Source organism: Dermacentor andersoni, chromosome 8, assembly GCF_023375885.2.
Source record: "Dermacentor andersoni chromosome 8, qqDerAnde1_hic_scaffold, whole genome shotgun sequence".
In the NCBI taxonomy this organism is placed as follows: domain Eukaryota; kingdom Metazoa; phylum Arthropoda; class Arachnida; order Ixodida; family Ixodidae; genus Dermacentor; species Dermacentor andersoni.
In genome coordinates this window covers 73,316,927-73,336,117 of record NC_092821.1, presented here as the reverse complement: position 1 = coordinate 73,336,117, position 19,191 = coordinate 73,316,927, and the positions used below count along the sequence as shown (strand labels likewise).

The following is a 19,191-nucleotide window of genomic DNA, read 5'->3' as shown; positions in this document are numbered from 1 at the left end:
CGCCATAGTATTCTGCCATTGATCAAACATTTTCGGGCTGCGCCCACTTTCCCTGTCCGTCACGCGACATCACGAAACCGCGAAAGGTTATCACGTCAAAATGACGTGTACGCAGTAAAGACGCATTATTAGGTCCAACAAAACTGCATTATTTTTCTCGACAGCAGGAGACTGCCCTGTTCCGAAAGGAATAAAAGATCGCTGCCCGCCGATTGCTCTGGCACTAGCTGCTCGGAGATGCCAAGAAGCATGGTTTTATTTTCGTATAATAAACATTTTTTTCCGTAGCAGTATAACGCTATCGAGCCCTTTCGGCAGTATACACCACTGTGCCAACTATTCTTTGCCGAGAATCCGTGCTGGCGGCAATTTTAACGTTCCGTTGCCCGCCGCGAGATTTTCGACCAGCCACTTTCCAGGCTAGTTCTGGGAAAGCGGACCAATCGCAGACGCCGGCGCCACCCTCCTCATCCGGTTATCTACTTTCACTGAGCTAGCTAGGCCCCACTGAAGCTCTATCCAATTGAGCATGCTCCTTGCTTCTTGTGAGCCAATTCGATAGGAAAATCTGCTCGATGTAGGCATTGCAGTCGGCTTTGAAAGCAAAAAAAAAAAAAGAAAAAGCGACGTCCCATAAACGAGGAGTGTTTTTCATTGAGCTTTTCAATTAGCGCTGAAGATTACGTTGGCGGTTACGTCAATAAGGTAAATGTACCTGGTAGCGAAGCTTCCATAGAAGCCCATACGTTCATAACATGGCGGTTCATCGGCGGTTCATGGGGCTTAGCGCCATCCATGGAGGAAGGAAACTGAGGAGAGGCCCTACCCTCTCCGCGCGCTAGGAGAAAAGTGTGGAGGAAATGACGTAGTAGGCTCTCCTCTTTTTTGCTCATTTTTTTAATTTCTTTGCCGTAGCGGCCACGGCACGGAGGAAGGAAACTAAGGAGAGGCCCTGACGTCACTCTTTGTGAAGCAAAAGTGAAGCCGGAATTTGGCGTTGCTCATGGCGATGCTCCGCCTTTTGGGCCACCCTCCTCTCTTGTTTACATCTTGCGCGGAGCGCGCGCGCTCGCGCAACATCTGGCAGAGCACGGTGCAGGTAACACAGCGCAACAAGACACGGTGACTAACGCAAACCCGCCCACTCAGCGCCTTTGCCACGGCCCGAAACCTACCAGAGCAACACGTGTGAGCGCTCAAAACCATAACAACGCCGCCATTGTGGCCCAAAAGGCGTGGCCATACAAAAAAAATAAAATAAAAAAGCAGCAAAAAAAATGAGAACCTACTACGTCATTTCCGCCACACTTTTCTCCTAGCGCGCGGAGGGGGTAGGGCCTCTCCTTAGTTTCCTTCCTCCGTGGGCCACGGCTTTCGGGCAACGATGGCGGCTTTGTTTTGGTTCCGTGCGCTCACATGTGTTGCTCCGTAGGTTTCGTACCGTGGCAAAGGCGCCGTGCGGGCAGGTTTGCGTTGGTCTCCGTGTTTCGTTGCACTGCATTATCTGCACCGTGCTCTCCCAGATGTTACTGTGGCCAGGTGGGACACGAGGAACTAAAGCTCGTGAAATGAACGCGCACGCAGCGCTGTACGCAATGTACCGTGCCATGGCAATGGCAACGGACGAAGGAATATCGGCGGGAAATATTGCTCTTCTGGCGGAATCATGCTAACGTGCCATCGCAGGCCGAAACCGATGCGTTTCAGAGTCTGTACAATGAACGCCTTGCAGGTCAGTGATTCCTGCTTTTGACAGCGCATATGGTGCATTTGCGGCACTTAGAACGTACGTTATGAATTCATAGTTTGTGTTCAATAACAACTTGCTTTTGTACATATCAAAACATATGTTGCTCAACTGTTGCTTGTTCCTCGCAGTACTCGCGACAGCACGGAGTCTTTTAAGCAGAGCGCGTTCGTTCATGCACACCTGCACAGGTGTACCTGAATACACGTGCTGATAGAGCGTTACGCCGAATAGGTGCATTTCGCTGCTCTCGGCACCGTGCGCCTGCCAGCCGACGCTTCATCCTGGAAGATGGGAAATAAGCGGCTGCTTTGACTTAAGGAACGAATGCTCCCTACCGCAGCCGTATCTTATCTGTGCGTGCGAGAAGCGCAGGGAAGTGAAGGTTAGCGGATGCGCTGCAAGAGTCGGCAAGGCTCCACAGAACGTACGCCTGCGAAAACATCAAACGGCTGTTTCGTGGTTGCACGTCGGCCGGTTCTACGCGCGTACTGTTCTGCACCTTGCGCCGGCTATCGCAAAACTTTGGTTACGTGATGCTTCACTTACCGTACGTGGTAAGAAGGCACCTCAGGCCGCGGTCAGATTTAAACGCGAAGTCAGAAATGACATTTTGTCTCCCCGCCGGCGCGCTGTCGTGGTGATGCGCGGCCACCCGAACTTTGTTCAATAAAGCACGACGATTCCTCAAGCGAGAATGTGTTTGTGCTCATAAACTCCAAATGGATCGCAAGTGGGTCGGTGTGTCGTACGTACGTGTCTCCAGTGCTTTCTTGCAATGCAGTGAGAATGCGTACATTGTTTTCGTATCGCCAGACGTCTAGCTCGCAAGGTCGTCTGAGCGCCCCAGGAAGTCCAAGCAGAGAAAAGCAAGTAGAAGTCAGCGATAAAGGTGACGTTTTTTTTTTTTTTTAATCGCGCAAGAACTGGGCAGCGGCCGGTACTCACGGTTGATGAGAATAGCTCATTTGGCTGGCCTGATAAAGCATGTTTATTTTCATAAAAGCCGGTAAAAGCAGCCGATTCGACCTCGCGGCCCAATTTGCGAAGTTCATTATAAACTTCTTTCAACATGACTTCGGCAACGGTAATGCATTGAGACATCGCGATTACATGATTTTGTTTAGTATTGCTGCGGAGCGCGCGCGTCCGAGGAGCCCGGTTGCGCGCAGCGCGGCGTGGTTTGGCGAGAAAAGTAAACAAGAGAGGAGAGCTGGCCCGATAGGCGGAGCAACGCCATGAGCAACGCCAACATCCGGCTTCACTTTAGCTTCACAAAGAGTAACGTCAGGGCTTCTCCTGAGTTTCCTTAGAGTCACTGGGAAAATTTTCAAAGTACCGCAAAGGTCGGGATTTGACTGGCAACACTGAGCGGCCACCACCACATACCTTCCAAGCCGACTGCGTCGCGGGAAGGCCGCCGTGTTGGAAGAGCTTGATATTCGGTGACACATCGGGTGGAGTGTTTACTGAAGTACAGATACTATGTGCCCGGAGATAATGGTTGCTAAGAACGAAAAGAAAATGTTATTTTGTGCGAAGTAACGCAGCCGGTGGTTGTTTTGCACGCCGATCGTGTTTATTGCCTGAACGGTGCTACGATTGTGGGCAGCAGCTTGGCGCTGCTATCGGGAGCTTATGCACGTGGTTTTTTTTTCCCCTTCCGCGAAGCGAGCTACGAAGGAAACACTTCGTCACTTCGAGCCGGAATGAGGCAACCTTGAGCTTTTGGGCATGAACATCGTGGACCGCCGTCGGCTTTTATTAAATGTTTCCAAGCAGGACGAAACTAACACCTGACAGTGTCACAGGCACGTACGTTCATTCTATAATTTCACAAGCTAAATAAGATACACTTAATTTAGTTTGTAAACGGATACCGCGCGTTCTCGATTCTGCCGGGCGACTTCGTCCGCCGTGTACGCCCGACACACTGCGACTGCCGTGTGCGCGCCGGTGTTTGGCCGTGATCGTAAGACGATCTGTGCACAGCAGGCGTAAGAACGAACTTCGATGACCATTTTGCGCACTAAATCTTGTGGAAGGGCAATGTGAGCAATTTACGTGATCACAGCAACGTATATGTACTTCTGTACACTGATAATGAGCGAGAGTTTGCTACATTGCGATTTATGAACGCGGCTGTCTAGTGCGTTCATGAGCGGCTACTCTTCTCAATTTATTTATGACTGTTTTCTTAGACTGCCAAGATTTGCTGCCTGTGTAAACAAAAGCAGCAAGGCCCGCTGGTGACGCAGCACTTTTTTTTCTAAGTTACATAGGCGATGTATAATATTCTTGTGCTTTTAGAGCGGTTTATGAAACATGCATAGTGACCGAATGAACCTAAAGCTACTGGGTGTTCTGTTGTTTTGTATTTCTTGTTATGCATCAAGCACAACATTATTTGGGTATGCACCGTAGCATTTCAACATAAAACATAATTTGTGTGCTGACTTCATTTCATTGCATGTGCTCGGCTTACAAGCTCAAAATTTGAAGGATGTGTTGTGAATATCACCTGGCCATTGATTTCAAGCTCGAAATGTGTATGTATAAATGAGCAAAGGATAAGTGGAAAAAAGGAAGTATCATGGGCCTCGTATTGACCATGTTTTTATCGACTGCAATCGTCACGATCTGCGAAAAACAAATGCCATATGGGTCGAGGGACTCGAGGCGTTAGCGCGCTCACGTGCGCGGAGAAATCATGCGAGTACCTGGTGCACGTGAGGACGCGGAATTCTCGCGCGACAAGTGTGCCTTCGCGTGCCACGAGCACGGAATAACCGCGTGTGTTGAGCAACAAACGCATACACGTGTACCCGCGTCAAGCGTGCAAGACGCGAACGACCCCTGCAATGAACTCCTATTTTCGTAGCATCGCTAACACCGCGTGCACTTCGCTTAAATATCTTCTAAAACAGTGCCAAAAAGCACAAGCAAGGTGTACTTATACCTCGCACACGCGGGTGTTTCTTATAGGCTTGAAGTTCTACCGGCCGATTCTGTGTAACCACGCAGAACGACGCTCTAGGTCATTTTTCCCGGTCGGAATCGGGTAAAAAGTCTTTCCAGACTCAGTTCGGTTGCTGCATCCGAAGGCGCAGCAGCCAGGCATGATTTCCTTGCAGTCAAATGCGAGCGCGACAATAGGAAGACAAAAAACGTAGGGAACCTGCGCTGCCTGCGCTCTCAGCCGGCCCGCTCGCGCTTGGAAGGTATATGGCACCCCAATGTCACGTGGTACGGTTGGGCCAATGAACGCGTCGGCGGCGAGGGGAAAACGAATGCGGTACTCCGAAATTTTTTCCAGTGACTAAGTTTCCTTCCTCCATGGCGCCATCTGTATGTGTGATATGCCAATGACTGTGGTGCTTTCTAGTAGCGGAGAGCATTCAAAAACAAAAACGGAGCGAGAAATATGGGAGGCGTTTGCGATAGCTAAAGAAAAAGAAATGTGCGTAAGCACTCCGTCCATCGCGATTATCAAAGCTGAGGTCGAGTTTGCCAGGGCGAACGGGTGCAAGTGAACGATGTATGCCTGACCCGAACTATGATCACATTTCGTCAACTTGTCATATCTTTTATACCCCCCCCCCCGCGCCATATCTACTTGTATATAAGCGCGTTATTTAACAGTATTAAAGAGTTGGTAGTTTGCGCTACGTCCGTCCACGTCCTGTCCTTCCTTAATATCGTCTGTGTAAAACTGAGCGCAATATAACCATGAACGTTCACCAACTAGCCCCCTTCATTGCTTTACTAAATACATAGACGTACGCGCCATGTTTTCAAAATGCGTAACGAAGAGCGAATAATCACGCGTGGGAGGCAACGTAACAGAAAGTGCTCTTGGGGTCGCAGAACCGAATGCATTCGGCTGTCTAAAAAGCGAGTTTCTTGCAAAGCGCAGAACTTCAGTGTGTGCGCACGGTTCACGTCTGCATCGCCAAGCAGCAGCTGACAAAGACGACGCTGCGATGAGGCGTTGGAAACGCCTCCGTAGCTCACGCTGCCATGCGCGCATCAGCGGAGTCAGTTGATCGACTCGAAGGGCAATACGGAGCTCCGTTGCAGTATCCGCCAGTTCTTCTGACATACGTCGTCTGAGTACACGTCCTTCAACTGAACAATGCAGACGCCACTGCACCTTGAGCGCGTCCCATGGCTCTGGGTCAGATCTAGAAACAGAGGCGCGCAAGACTCTTGACAAACAAGAGCGCGAGAGCGCGTCATGTAGAACGGGGATGTCTCGACGCCAAGGTTTTACTGACGAGGAAGCAGGAAAGCGAATTCCAAGCATAACTGGTCTGTGATCTGAAATATAAACTGTGGATGAAGGTAAAGTTAGCACATCAGATCGGGTGATATACTGAGCTAAATTGATTGGCACATATACGGCCTAACCTGCTTGACGACGCGCCGCGTCGCCATGTCCACGCAAATAAAGAACCATGAAAAAGTCGATATGTATCCAGCAACGAAAAGTGCTGAACGAGCCGACATAACTACCGTGCGTTCCAGTCAGGGCGACCCCAGCCCGGGCCTTGCACATCTGCTCGCGTGTCTAAGACGCAGTTGAAATCCCAACCAGCACCACGTGACGACCTTCTAGGAAATACACGTCCAGGTCGCGAAAAATCATTGGACCTAATGGCCTGCGCGGGTCCATATATGCACAACATCCGTAACCTAAACGAAGATAGTACACAATCAAATGCCAATATCCGCCCTGTCCCATCATAAAATACATGATGATCTCGCTTTAGAGCTCTGTTGAAAATAATAATACCAACTCCACTAGAGCGTGATGTCGCGAAGAAAAAAAAAAACAGTCGAGGTTAAAAGTGCGTTTGAAAGTAAGAACATGTCCAATGGAGAAAAAATTCGTTTCTTGCGAACACAGTATGTCACAATTTCTTGCGCGGGCCACGCTGAGAATTTCGGCTTGCTTTACAGGACTTCGGAACCCTTGTGCGTTTAATGAAATAATCTTGAGGGTGTCAGCCATATTTAAATAAAAGTATCACCGAACTGACCTGGTCGTGTTGTTCAAGTCGGCGCCCCGGGAACAACTCCAGGGGTTAAGCAGTGCACGTGTCACTTCTTCGACCCTCTCGAAGAAGGCCGACGTTTTTTGGACCGCTAGCTGTAACACGGCACGGCGATCCAGGCCGCCGTCCGAGCCAATGGCTGACGCCTCGTGGGGCCGCCATTTCTATGTCGAGTTCATCCAGGCTTGGCGAGAGTCCAATGCTGCTACCAACTCCAAGGCTGAAGCGGTTTTCTGATGAGGATGACGTCGGTAGCGGTAGGGCGGCGGGATTGATTTCATCGCCGCCGACAACTTTGGCAGCAGGGGGCTCATTCAGATGTAACGGATGCGTTGTTGTCGGCGATGCCATTGAGGCGGATGAAGCCACAGCATATTTCGTGGGTGTATCGACTGTAGTAATCGCAGGGTCAGGTGTTTTATCTGTGCCTAAAACGTTGCAGCGATCAGGAGGACTGATTGTAGGAGCCGAAGTGGAGGCGCTGTCGGCCACAGCATGCGTGTCCTTCGCTGCTTGGAAGGCCAGCGAACACGGCGTGTTGCGATCCGCCACGTCACAGTCTTCCGTGACATTGACATTGACATGTCATCGTTAGCGTCATGAAATTTCATCCGACCAGTATAAATGACAGCGCTGCGGCGACACGAACTGCTGCGGAGGGCGGCGCAAGGTCAATTGATGACGCAGGCAAACTACAGTGGGTGGCGGCGCCAGGTGCGTAGATGACTTTCCGATCATTACAAGCCGTTATCGCTCTTATAGCGCCTTATCCATCCGCGCCGAACCATTATAAACCGGGATCAACCCTGCTCCAGATGCGTATGGCGCGGCCACGCGGAACCTATCTTGAAAGCGATCTGCGATGGGGACAAAGTGCGCCGAGTGTTGATAGCTTCGTGTTCCCGCTGTGTGCTCGCCGCTTAGTTCGCGTTGAAGCGAGAGGCAGCACGAAGGTGAATTCGTTCGCTGCTGCGCGCCCTATCTTGAAAACGATACACCCTTAAAAATATTTTCACCTTTTGGGGCTTGTCCCACAACGATAATCGTCATCTGTCTTTCCCGCATTTCCTTTCTTTAACGCTGCAAGCTCGGTACTTCCCAGTCACGAACGGCTTGCGCGTTATCAGTGTGACACAACATTCTCGACAGGAAAGTAGCGAGCGCCGAGTTTTTAAGAAGGGAAACGAAAGCAAGGCGGACGGCGATTATTGTTGTTGGACAAACATACACACCAAAGGGTGCAACCATTTTAAGAGTATAGTCTTATACGGTTGTCTTGGACATCTTAAAACGTCTTAATAGCCTTAAAACGGACGGACAGACAGTCAGATGGACGGATGTGTTTCCTCACTGGGTAGGCATAGAAATTCTTACACGTTAAAAAATCGTCTCCCTCTAAACAGCGTAAGTAATATTGAATGTCTGGTGACCACTATTAATTTTGCGCTTTGTAAACAAGATTTCTGTAAGGGCACACAAATTTCGAAATCATCATTGTGTTGTAAAGTTACAAGATTTATCATTGCTATACTATTACTTCATCAGGTCAGACGGTTCTCCTTCATACCCTTGACTACATTAAAGGCGTTTGCGATAAAACGGCAACATCGACAACCCCAGCCACTGAGAAAATGCAGCTTCAGGGTAATGCGCTTCAGCTTTCTTAATTTATAGTATGTCTGCTTGAAAGCATATTCTAAACGAGTACAAAGCAATCTCTGTCTCACTGTTCCGGCTTTCACGAGGGTGGTCACATTCAGTCTCAGCCTGGCGAGCAGTTCCTACGTAGAAGAAATTGTGGTAATCACTTTCTCTTCATAAAATAGTAAAAAAAATTACGCAGATACAACGCACACGTTGGAATCGGTGTTAAGCGAAGATTTTGGGTAATCAAATGCAATACATTTGCGCTTTTCGTTCTTGCATCTTTTTGCGATCCCCTGCTCCAGCTATGTGCCACAGTATGGAAAGCATCATCATAATCAACCTGCGACCGTGCTTCTTGTCCAATACCCCGTTGTGGACATGCGCCATGGTATAGAAATCATCGCATTAACATGCGAACGCACTTCGTCGACGATCCTCCGTTCCGTGTACGTGCAATAGTGTGGAAATCATGATCATAATCAACACGTGACAGCCACCTGAAAGAGCTAATTGCAATTGGCACTTGAGAAGTATACGTGAGATCATGGACTAATGGTTACAGTATCGGGTTGCCACGCTGGGAGATCAAGGTTTGAATCCCTCCACAGGACTCAAACCTGCGAAGGGAAAGATTCCGGGTGCAAGCACTGCATTATTTATACTAGTACGGTAAGTATAAATATACGGCACAATCACCCGAAAGCGTGCGCGCGCGCGCACACGCACACACACAAACTGGTAAGAGCATTGCATGCGTAATGCGAAGCAGTGGAGGATTCGTATCCCACCTGCTTTTTTCATCATACGCTTCCTTTTCCGTTAATTTATCCTTGCTTTATTTCAATTAATAAGTTCAAATAATTTCCCCTTGGTGCCTTTGTTTGTTAGCTTCTTCTGATATGACTAATAAATATACGGATGCATCGGCTTCCTTCCTTCTCGTGTGTGTGTGTATATATATATATATATATATATATATATATATATATATATCATGAACTTCAGTATAACCCGCCGTGGTTGCTCAGTGGCTATGGTGTTGGCTGCTGAGCACGAGGTCGCGGGATCGAATCCCGGCCACGGCGGCCGCATTTCGATGGGGGCGAAAACACCCGTGTACTTAAATATAGGTGCACGTTAAAGAACCCCAGGTGGTCCAAATTTCTGGAGTCCCCCCCTACGGCGTGCCTCATAATCAGAAAGTGGTTTTGGCACGTAAAACCCCATAATTTAAGAACTACATTCTATGGCCGGGGCGGGGTTTTTCTTTTTAATAATCAGAGATTCCCAGCCGAAACGTCGAAATAAAGGTGTTATGATGTTTATTTCTACGTTTTGGCTGGATCCGGTCTTCGTCAGAGCAACAAGAATCGCCTGAATACGTCCGCTAAAATAGGTGTGTAATTCACTTCGAATATTACGCATTATTACAGTAATATGCGGTAATGTGTTATGAACAATTATATATGTCTTTAACCTGGCGGTCATACAGGACTATATATATATATATATATATATATATATATATATATATATATATATATATATATATATATATATATATATATATATATATATATATATATATACACAGGTCTTCAAACTTAAACAAGCTGTAATTTTAATAAAAACCTCTTGCAAGGTACGCAAAATCTGCGTGCACAGGTGGTGTACGCGCTTTCATGGGCATAATTTACGCAAACAATTAGCGTGACGAAGGACATAATTAACAAGACCTTCCTAACTATACGTAATATCACAGTTACGGTATATGTTTATATTTGAAATGTGGGACATTGTATTGAAAGAAAACTTCACCTTTTTTTTTTTTTTGGATAGCTTCTGCTCCGAGATATTAATAATCAAATTTTACACTTAGTTAATTTTGGATTCTGGGGCGTGGACCTCGAGACAAGGTCAAGCTCCCATTGTGACGTAGCTTACTGCTTCTAAAACATGGTTTGCAATCGGAGCAAAGTTGATCACAGCTGCGCTCTTGCTCTCGGCTGGCGAAAACAAGACAAGACTGACTTTATTCCTTCTCCTCCCGTTGACGTTCCCTCACGGTTAGAGGTTACGTCGATATTCACGGCCTTTAATGCGAAATTAGCTGACTCAGTGTACAGTCTGGTTATACATATCTCGAAACACAGGCATTCCGGGGTAGTTAGAGTGGCCCTGAACCATTTTTTTTTTTGTCGAAGGGGAGAAATACACTTTAAGTTACAATAGGCTATTTCAGAAATACTTTGCCGCAAAGAGTACTTCAGGGCGTTCAGCAGGAGCGGACTTCTTGGCAATGGAACAACTTCTTCGCGGTGCTTCCGCTCCTTCTTCGTTGCTGCGCACTGCGAAGGCTACGGTGGGAGCAGGGCGTGCCCACAACACTCCGCCTTGTAAATGTCACCGCGGTGGCCCGTGAAAATTTGATTTTGAATGTTCACGTAGACGCCATTATTTCCGATTTCGGAGCCTACGACGTGCCACAAGCGGTTGTTCTCAGCGGGCCGCAGTGCGCTCAGCCAGCGGACTCATCGTAGCACACCGCGGCGGCCTCGGTGTCTGCGCTGCGTGGCAGACGGCAGCTCCATGCAACTGCAGTGCGCATGCGCAGCGTTTCCTTTGTGCATGACGGGGCTTGAGTGCCCGCTCGCGCTCATATGGCGCATACGCGCCAGTGTGGCCGCACTACACACGTGGTGCGCACCGGCTTTGACCTGCACCAGCTTTACCTACGGACAGTAGCCAGATGCAGCTTCCGAATTTTTGAAGCGATATTCGTCTGCCAAAGCGTCTAACCATGGCAGCGGCATGGCACCGGCTAACCATGGCACCGGCATGACAACAAGCAGGCGTGCGTGTTGTCTAACCTTACATTTTGCGTGGTTCGATGTTGGTCGAGTGTTCAGAACTACTCGAAACCTCCGAAATCCTACGGCTACGACACCAGTAAGCATGGCGGCCATAGTTTAATTCCTACGGGGAGCGGCTGAGCATGAACAGACGATAGTCGGCTTCTACAGGAAGCCCGTAGTTGTTACCGAAATTCGAAAGCACATTTTCTCTTACTTCAGCCTGTTTATTAAACTTCATCAATAAATGCACACAATAACAGCACGAAGAAGCGCACTGATTCAAACTCCCTACTTGATAGATGTCAGCTATTGGCCAATGGCAGCCGCGTATGGGAATCTGTACATTACGAAATAAAGCGTCATGAACACACTTAGGAGCAGAGGCTTCAGTTGCAAAGAGAGCGCTTTAGAGAAAGGTGACTTCGCGCTCCGCTTGCGGGCTCCACTTGCCGCGGAAGACTGCAAAATTTGGCTGAGATGTTCACAGCAGCGTGCGTTATCTGCGGACAGTGTTTATTTCACCAAGCCCTAGGGGTGGCTCAGGACCCCATTAAACAAAGTTAAATTGTCTTTAGAAACACTGCTTATTGTTTCAAATGTATACGTCTAACATATATCAATATCGTGATCACAAAAAGTTAATATAGTGTTTCTTTATCTATGCACGTGATGACTTGTTCACAGAAACTGTGCCCGCCAAAGCGCATAACCCATTTGTGCAAGCAGATTTTGCGTAGACAGATCGCGTTTTTATCAAAATTAGTGCCAGTTTAACTTCTGAGACCTTGCATACCTAACGATCAAGGCAGAAAGCTGGGCTAGTTGGTGTGACATCATTAATCAAAAGACTAGCGCAAATAACGGGGACACAGACGGAGGAAGCGACAGCTCGTCCTGTCGCTTCCTCCGTTTGTGTTCCTGTTATTTGCGATAGTCTTTTGATTAATGCATACCTAAGTGAGCACCACAATCTTGGACGGAGAGTATGCTGTTTCTCCAGTACTTTCATCTTTGTTATCTGCCTGCGTACGTACCGGACTCATGGCTTCCAATATATGGAACGATTTCTCTATGCAGTCCAAGAACGATCTCCGAAGTTGATTGATGGTCTGAAAAATTCACGATAGCGCATATCACTAGGCCGCTATACGTGGTTCGGTATTATAACTGTGTGAGCTTACGCTGTTGTGGTAGCTCGCTTGAGCGTAGCAGATCCGAATTGCGATGCACAGCCGTCGGCGCTCCTGCGTGAAATATGAAATTCGTCCAGTTTACAGCAATACCCGAGGCAGATGCTGGAAGCCGCAAACAGGCAGGGCCAAATAAGTCTGGTTATTTGTGACGTCCTTAGACTCCAAAAAGAACACACAAAAAAGAAAATGGACAATCGCGTCCTTATTTAAAAAAACCATGATATTTAGGAGGTGTTGACGTGGTTGCAAGGCCCCAGCTGGTCCTTTTCACATAGACGAAATAAATAATAAATAACAAACCGGCCCTGGACAAAACGAAGATAGCAAAAAAGAAAAAGTCAGAGTGTCAAATGGCGGAGCTGCACTATAGGAGTCTACAACAGAAATCACACAAAATTAATTGGAGATTAAAGTCATCTCACAAAAATGTAGAAGACAACGCACAAAACAAGTCACACAAGACACACAAAATCATAGTTAGTTATCGTAGATACGATCAATCGACCAAAAACATGAGGTCACGTCACGTGTTCACATGGTTTAGGGCACAGAAAGGAATACAAAGTGCAATCAATAATTTCCAGCAATCGCTTACCGTCCTCTTACCATGGTGTTCTGCTTGGCGCCTGAAACATCACGACGAACCTGTAGCAACTAGCCCGAATTTCTGCTATTTTCCAATGAGAGAGGGTTACGAGTTCTTTGGAGCAGAGGCCGCGAGCGTGCTCTCCCCCCCCCCACCCCCGGCCAAAAGAAACACGAATTTTTCTATACTAAACTACAGGATACATTACACACGGAAGACGCCGTTAACACACGCATTTGTCTGTAATACTTGTGTTTCCTGCGCATAAGGGGATGCCCCTGCCCCACTACAAGGACGTGTCCGCGTCGGCTCCCGCTTTATGGGTAGTTTTGACCGGATTTTTCTCTCTTTGGTGCCTAATTCTGTGCTAAACGGATCCGCGAAGTTACATACTACACCAGGATATAGGACATTTTTCAGTGAGTGGACTGTACTTGCTTTTACGGCCTTTCTCGTCTAGACTACGCCGCCGGAGGTGTTAACCCTTATCGCCGAACCCGCCGTGCTCGTGCGCCGCGCCTGCTCCCCGGCCGCCTGACGCTTTTGTCATGATGGAATACGCTGTGGAAGGCGAAGATATTGCTCCGGAAGACGTTTCGGAAGAATCTGGCCGGAAAATTAACATCCAGAGAAATTCTACGACCAAGCCAAGGCCATCACACGGCAGCAACGCTGTTAGCCCTAACGGCGGGCCGGGACCCAAGAACGGCAAAGTGAGTCCAAACTCGCCTGCTAGCGTCAAGAAGGGTATCATTCTTCGCGGTAAAATGCCTCCGTTGCCGAAAAATGATATCAAGATTATCGTCAGGATTAGGGGAGGTCTGAATATTGCTAAAATTGGTGCGACCGCGGTGGCTGATGCAATCACGGCTGCTGCTTGCATAGAAGAGGTAAAGCGAGAAGCGGACACGATCTGCCCCAATTATCAGCAGAATATTGTGGTGGTTAGCACGCCGGAAGAAGAATATGCTGCGAAGTACGTGAGGATCAAGGATTTACGCATTGCTGGGCACATGCATGAAGCTGCGGCAAATCGTGCGGCACCGCATGAAACGTGCAAGGGAATCATAAATGTTCCTCTCAGCGAGGGACCCGAAGCGCTAAGTCGCAAGATTGTTAACCCGCGTAATCCCCTGGCCCTGGCGGCAAAACGCATCAAGGCGTCGGGTACGGTCATGATCGCTTTCGATGGATACAAGGTGCCCAACTACGTTCGTTATGGTAACGCGCTGGTTAGGTGCACGCTTTACCGCAAGCAGATTGATGTTTGTTATGCTTGTGGAAAGCTGGGGCATCGCGCTGACGTCTGCCCCTCGCCGGAAGAAGTGGTTTGCAGGGGCTGCGGTTCAACCAATCCCGGTGAGGCCCACCGGTGCACGCCCGAGTGTGAACTGTGTGGGGGAGAGCATATCACGGCTGGCAAGGAGTGCCAGCAGCGGTTCCGTACCCCATATGGGGTCCGGCGCCGTCGTTTCGAGCGGGCTATGGCGGATATCAAGGCGTAGAATGAAGAGAAGGGAGGCTTCAGGTACGTCGAAAGCCAGTTCCCGACGTTGGGGAAGACGCTGGAGACTGGGCAAGGACAAGATTGCGGGCGTCGACGTTCAAGATCAAGGAGACCAGGTAGAGCATCTCGCAGCCGCTCCGGTGTCCGGTCTGGGAGCAGATAGGCGTCTAAGGTGCGCTTCGGACTGGACGGACAGTTGGAAACTGAGACTTTGCGTGGCCCCAATGGTACTGCGGGACAGGGTGTGCGCAAGAGTGGTGTGTTGCAGGGTCTACAAGGCAAGGGCCCCAGTGTAGCGGCCAGTGGTACTACCTGGGCGGAGCGCACAAGTGCTCGAACGGAGGTGCCTAGTTTGGTAAGGCCAGAGCATAGCAAAAATGAGGCGAGATTCAAGAGGCTAGAACAGGAAAACGCAGAGTTGAGAGAAATGGTGAGGTTGCTTAGGGCATAAATCTCGGCCCTTAAGGGTGTGGCAGGACCTGCACCGGCCGAGAGGGCAATGCCTGAACCCATAGAGAGCTTGCTGATGACCCATAGATTTTGCTGATGTTGGTGAGCCTAGTGGGTCGCGCCCCTCAAAAAGGAAGGCGATGACTCATGAGGTGGAGCCCACGTCGAGGAAGCTGAGATCTGAGGTGAAGGAGATGCTGTCGAGTGTTGTAGATTGTGTTAAGCAGGTCAACGATTGTCTGGCGCAGCTGAATACGCGTCTCACAGAGTCGCTCGGCTCGATCGATGGGAGGTTCAAGGAGCTGCAATGTAGAATAGAGGTGTTCGAAAACAAATCCAGTCTGAGTCTCTCTCCCCTTATTAGGTCGGGATCTCAGTCGGCTGGTTCCTCGACAGGGAAGTCTCAGGTTCAGCAAGATGGCTCGCAGCAACTGCTTCAACATGGCGCGACAAAATGAGGCTTTTTGTGTGTGGCAATGGAACTGTAGGGGGTATGCTCGTAAACGGGCGCCTCTACAGCAGTATATTCGCGCGTGTAAGGGTAGGCCGCAGAATATTCTACTGCAGGAGACAATGAGGGAAGAAGTTTCTCTGACGGGCTACCGAACCGTCTTCGGCGGATCCAAAGCTCGGGGGACCTGCATGCTGTTGGATAGCAAACGAACGCAGGTGGCCCATGATCTTAAGATACCTTTCAGTTCCCTGGAATATGTCATGATTGAGGTGATTCCTAACCGGGTGAACAAGAAAAGCGTGTTTATTCTGAACGTGTATAGTGCCCCGAGGGACAGAGTGCAGTGATTCAAGCTGCTTCTGCAGAAGGCTTCTAAGCTTGCCGGGGACCATCCGCTGATCGTGGCTGGGGATTTTAATGCTCCGTATCACGTGTGGGGTTACAAGCATGACACAGTTAAAGGGAGAGACCTTTGGCAGAACGCTGTGGAGTTTGACCTTACGCTGGTCACTGCCCCTGCCTTTCCGACACGTATAGGGACGTCGACGTGTAGGAATACTACTCCTGACCTCTGCTTTGTAAAGAACGCGGCCAAGCCTAGTCGGTGCAATCTTGCCGAAGACCTAGGTAGTGATTATTATATTAACCAAGTCGTTTTGAGGTTGAGGGTAGGCGCCCTAGGGCGTTAACGTTTATAGACTGGGATAAGTTTCGGATGATCCGGGAGGAGAGAGGAGAAAGGGGGGAGGAATTCGAAGGCCTGTACCGGCCGTCCTTGGAGGATTGGGTCACCCAGGTAAGGGAGGATGTAAAGGAGGCTACGAAGGAGATCACTACGGATTTGGAGGTGGATAGTGTTGATAACAGGCTGGCCCATCTGATTGAAGCGAAGCGGTCTATGCTGGCTAGGTGGAAGGGGCAGCGGCTTAATCGCAGGCTGCGTAAAAAGATTTCCCAGCTGAATAAGCTGATTGAGGAGCACTGTAAGCTTTTGTCTTGGCAACAGGGGGATTAGGTATGCAACTCGGTGGACGAGCAGGTGCTCAACGGGAGGTCGTGGGGCTTGCTTAAGCATTTGCTGAACGAGTCCAATACGAGAGTTAGTCAGGGGCACGTCCTTGCTAGAGCTGTACACGAAGCAGTGGGGTCTGCCTCGGAGGAAGAGCTGGTTAAAAAGCTGGCCAACAAATGCCTTCCTGTTGCGGACCCGGATGCTCTTCTGACCGAGCAGGCCTACACGGGATTGGAGAACTTTTCCCTAGATGAGGACTTTTCTGTGGAAGAGATACGCACGGTTTTGCATAACCTTAATAACAAGTCGGCTCCTGGACCGGACGGGATTTCGTACAAGCTTTTGAAGGATCTGGATGATAGGTCAATCAAGTACCTTACCGGGGAGGTTAACGCTATGTGGAGAGACGGGGTGGTTCCGGTGCAGTGGAAGACAGTTCTCACGGTGCTGATTCCCAAGGCTGGCAAAGTCCCGAGCATTGATAACTTAAGGCCTATTTCGCTCACTTCGTGTGTGGGCAAGGTAGCCGAGCATGCGGTGCTTAATCGGCTTGCAAGGTACCTTGAGGAGAACCAGGTCTACCCCCACACTATGATTGGTTTTCGGGCCAGGCTGTCAACTCAACACGCAATGAAGCTCATCAAGCATCAGGTCATTGATGGAGATGGAAGGGGAGTTAAGGCCATCCTAGGGCTGGACCTGAAGAAGGCTTTTGACAACTTTCGGCACTCTTATATTCTGAAGTCCATTTCGGATCTTGGCCTCGGCGCGTGCTTTCATGAATATATGTCAGGTTCTTCCTGTCAGGCAGCGAGGCTACCTTGAGGGTTGCGGAGCTGGAGTCGAAGACGTTAAATCTTGGAAACAGGGGCACTCCTCAGGGGGCCGTCATCTCGCCCACATTGTTAAATCTGGCCATGGTCGGATTGACCAAGAAGCTCTGGAGATTGAGAGGATTAAGCACACCATGTATGCAAATGACGTGACCATATGGTGTCCCGGTGGTAGTGACAGCTATATCGAAAGTGTTCTGCAGGAGGCAATAGATGTAATTGAGAATTATTTGGGCCCGACAGGGTTAAGGTGCTCCCCCTCCAAGTCGGAGCTGTTACTGTACAGTCCCACTAGAAGGGGACCCAAGCCAAGGGGATGGATCCCCGTGGACCAGCTGAGCTTCGTACAAGAAATGGCGACCTCATATCTAGGGTAGATAAGATCAGGGTTCTGGGGATGATGATTGAGTCGAACGGCGCCAATACGCTGAAGATCCAGAAGATCATTGCCAAGACAGAAAATGCGGTACGCCTAGTGAAGAGGGTGGCCAACAGGCAGACGGGGATCAACGAGGATAGTCTGATTATACTTATGCACGCATTTATATTGTGTCACTTTTTCTTATGTGGCGGCCATGCACAAGTGGAAACCATCGGAGAAGGAGAAGCTTGACACACAGATTAGGAATATTACGAAGAAAGTGCTGGGAGTGCCAATGTGCACCAGTACCGACTGACTTCTCCAGCTGGGAATTCATAATACCTTGGATGAGATAGCTGAGGCTCAGGAGAGGACACAGATGGTGCGTCTCTCTACGACTAGCGCGTGTCGGCAGATTCTGAGAGAGTTAGGTGTTCCTCAGGAGAAGATTTCGCAGCTTCATGTCGGTATTCCCTTGAAGGTCCGTAATCGGTATCACGTCAAGCCTGTTCCCAGGAACATGCGTCCGGAGCGAAATGTGGGTAGAAGAAAGGCCAAGGGGGCTTGCCTGCTGAGACTCATTCGTGATGAGAATCAGAAGGTTGGCTTCGTCGATGCTTCTTTTAACGAGGAGAGGAAGGTGTTTACCATAGTTGTCGTGGACAATGAGGTCAGTGTCGTTAACGCTGCTACCGTTCGGACTGGTAGGCCAGAGGTCGCGAAGCAAGCGGCTATTGCGCTCGCCCTGGTTGACAGGCGCAGGCCTTTTGTACATAGCGATTCAAAGTCGGCCGTTAGGGCCTTTGAGAAGGGCTCGGTGGCTAAGGTTGCTTTTAAAATTATGCAGACATGTGAGATCTCTCAACGCTACTTATGTTGGTTCCCTGCTCACTTTGGGATGATTGAGGGAGCCCCTCCGAATCTCAATAAGTCCGCTCATGAGGCAGCGCGAGATCTTACCCTCCGCTCTGCCCCGCGCTACGGCGTGCCGGTACTCCCCGAGAACAGAGACTCCTCTTCCATATACAATGAAATCACGAAATCACCTTCTTAATCGCAGGGTTTACGGTTTGCCGCATCCTAAACTAAACAGGGCTCAGGCACTTACATTACGCTTACTACAGACTGGTACTTATCCTTCCCCACGGAGACTGAACATGTTTTATCCGGAGACGTATACAGAGCCTTATTGCCAAGATTGTGGTGCTTTAGCCACGCTCGAACACATGCTCTGGTCTTGTGAAAGAATCGAAGACTCGGCGATCAAGAATGCGTCCAGGTGGGAGGCTCCACTTCGCAGCCCGGACCTGGATAGACAATTCTGGGCTGTCCAGCAGGCTCACGACGTGGCCGTGAGGCTTGGCCTTCCGGTCCCGACGTGGGAGCGGCCCGCTTAGTGGTTAATTATCACTACTTGCAGGACCAAATAAAGTTTTCCATCCATCCATCCTGCGCATAAAATTTCTGCATTTCACGCTGCAAACTGTGG

General features: G+C 49.3%; 1 protein-coding gene across 2 annotated transcripts in view; it reads right to left on the bottom strand.

The window, feature by feature from the left end:
• Nucleotides 1-19,191, bottom strand: part of LOC126538853 (uncharacterized) — a 35,276-nt gene that overhangs the window by 4,105 nt on the left and 11,980 nt on the right. The window contains exons 3-5 of one of the 2 annotated variants that reach the window (XM_055074996.1): nucleotides 12,488-12,550; nucleotides 12,341-12,415; nucleotides 8,532-8,585 (exon numbers count right to left, since the gene is read on the bottom strand). In XM_055074996.1, coding sequence (XP_054930971.1) covers nucleotides 8,532-8,585; nucleotides 12,341-12,415; nucleotides 12,488-12,550 — 192 coding nt within the window. The remainder of the gene's footprint in view (nucleotides 1-8,531; nucleotides 8,586-12,340; nucleotides 12,416-12,487; nucleotides 12,551-19,191) is intronic. The other variant, XM_055074997.2, reaches the window with a different exon arrangement.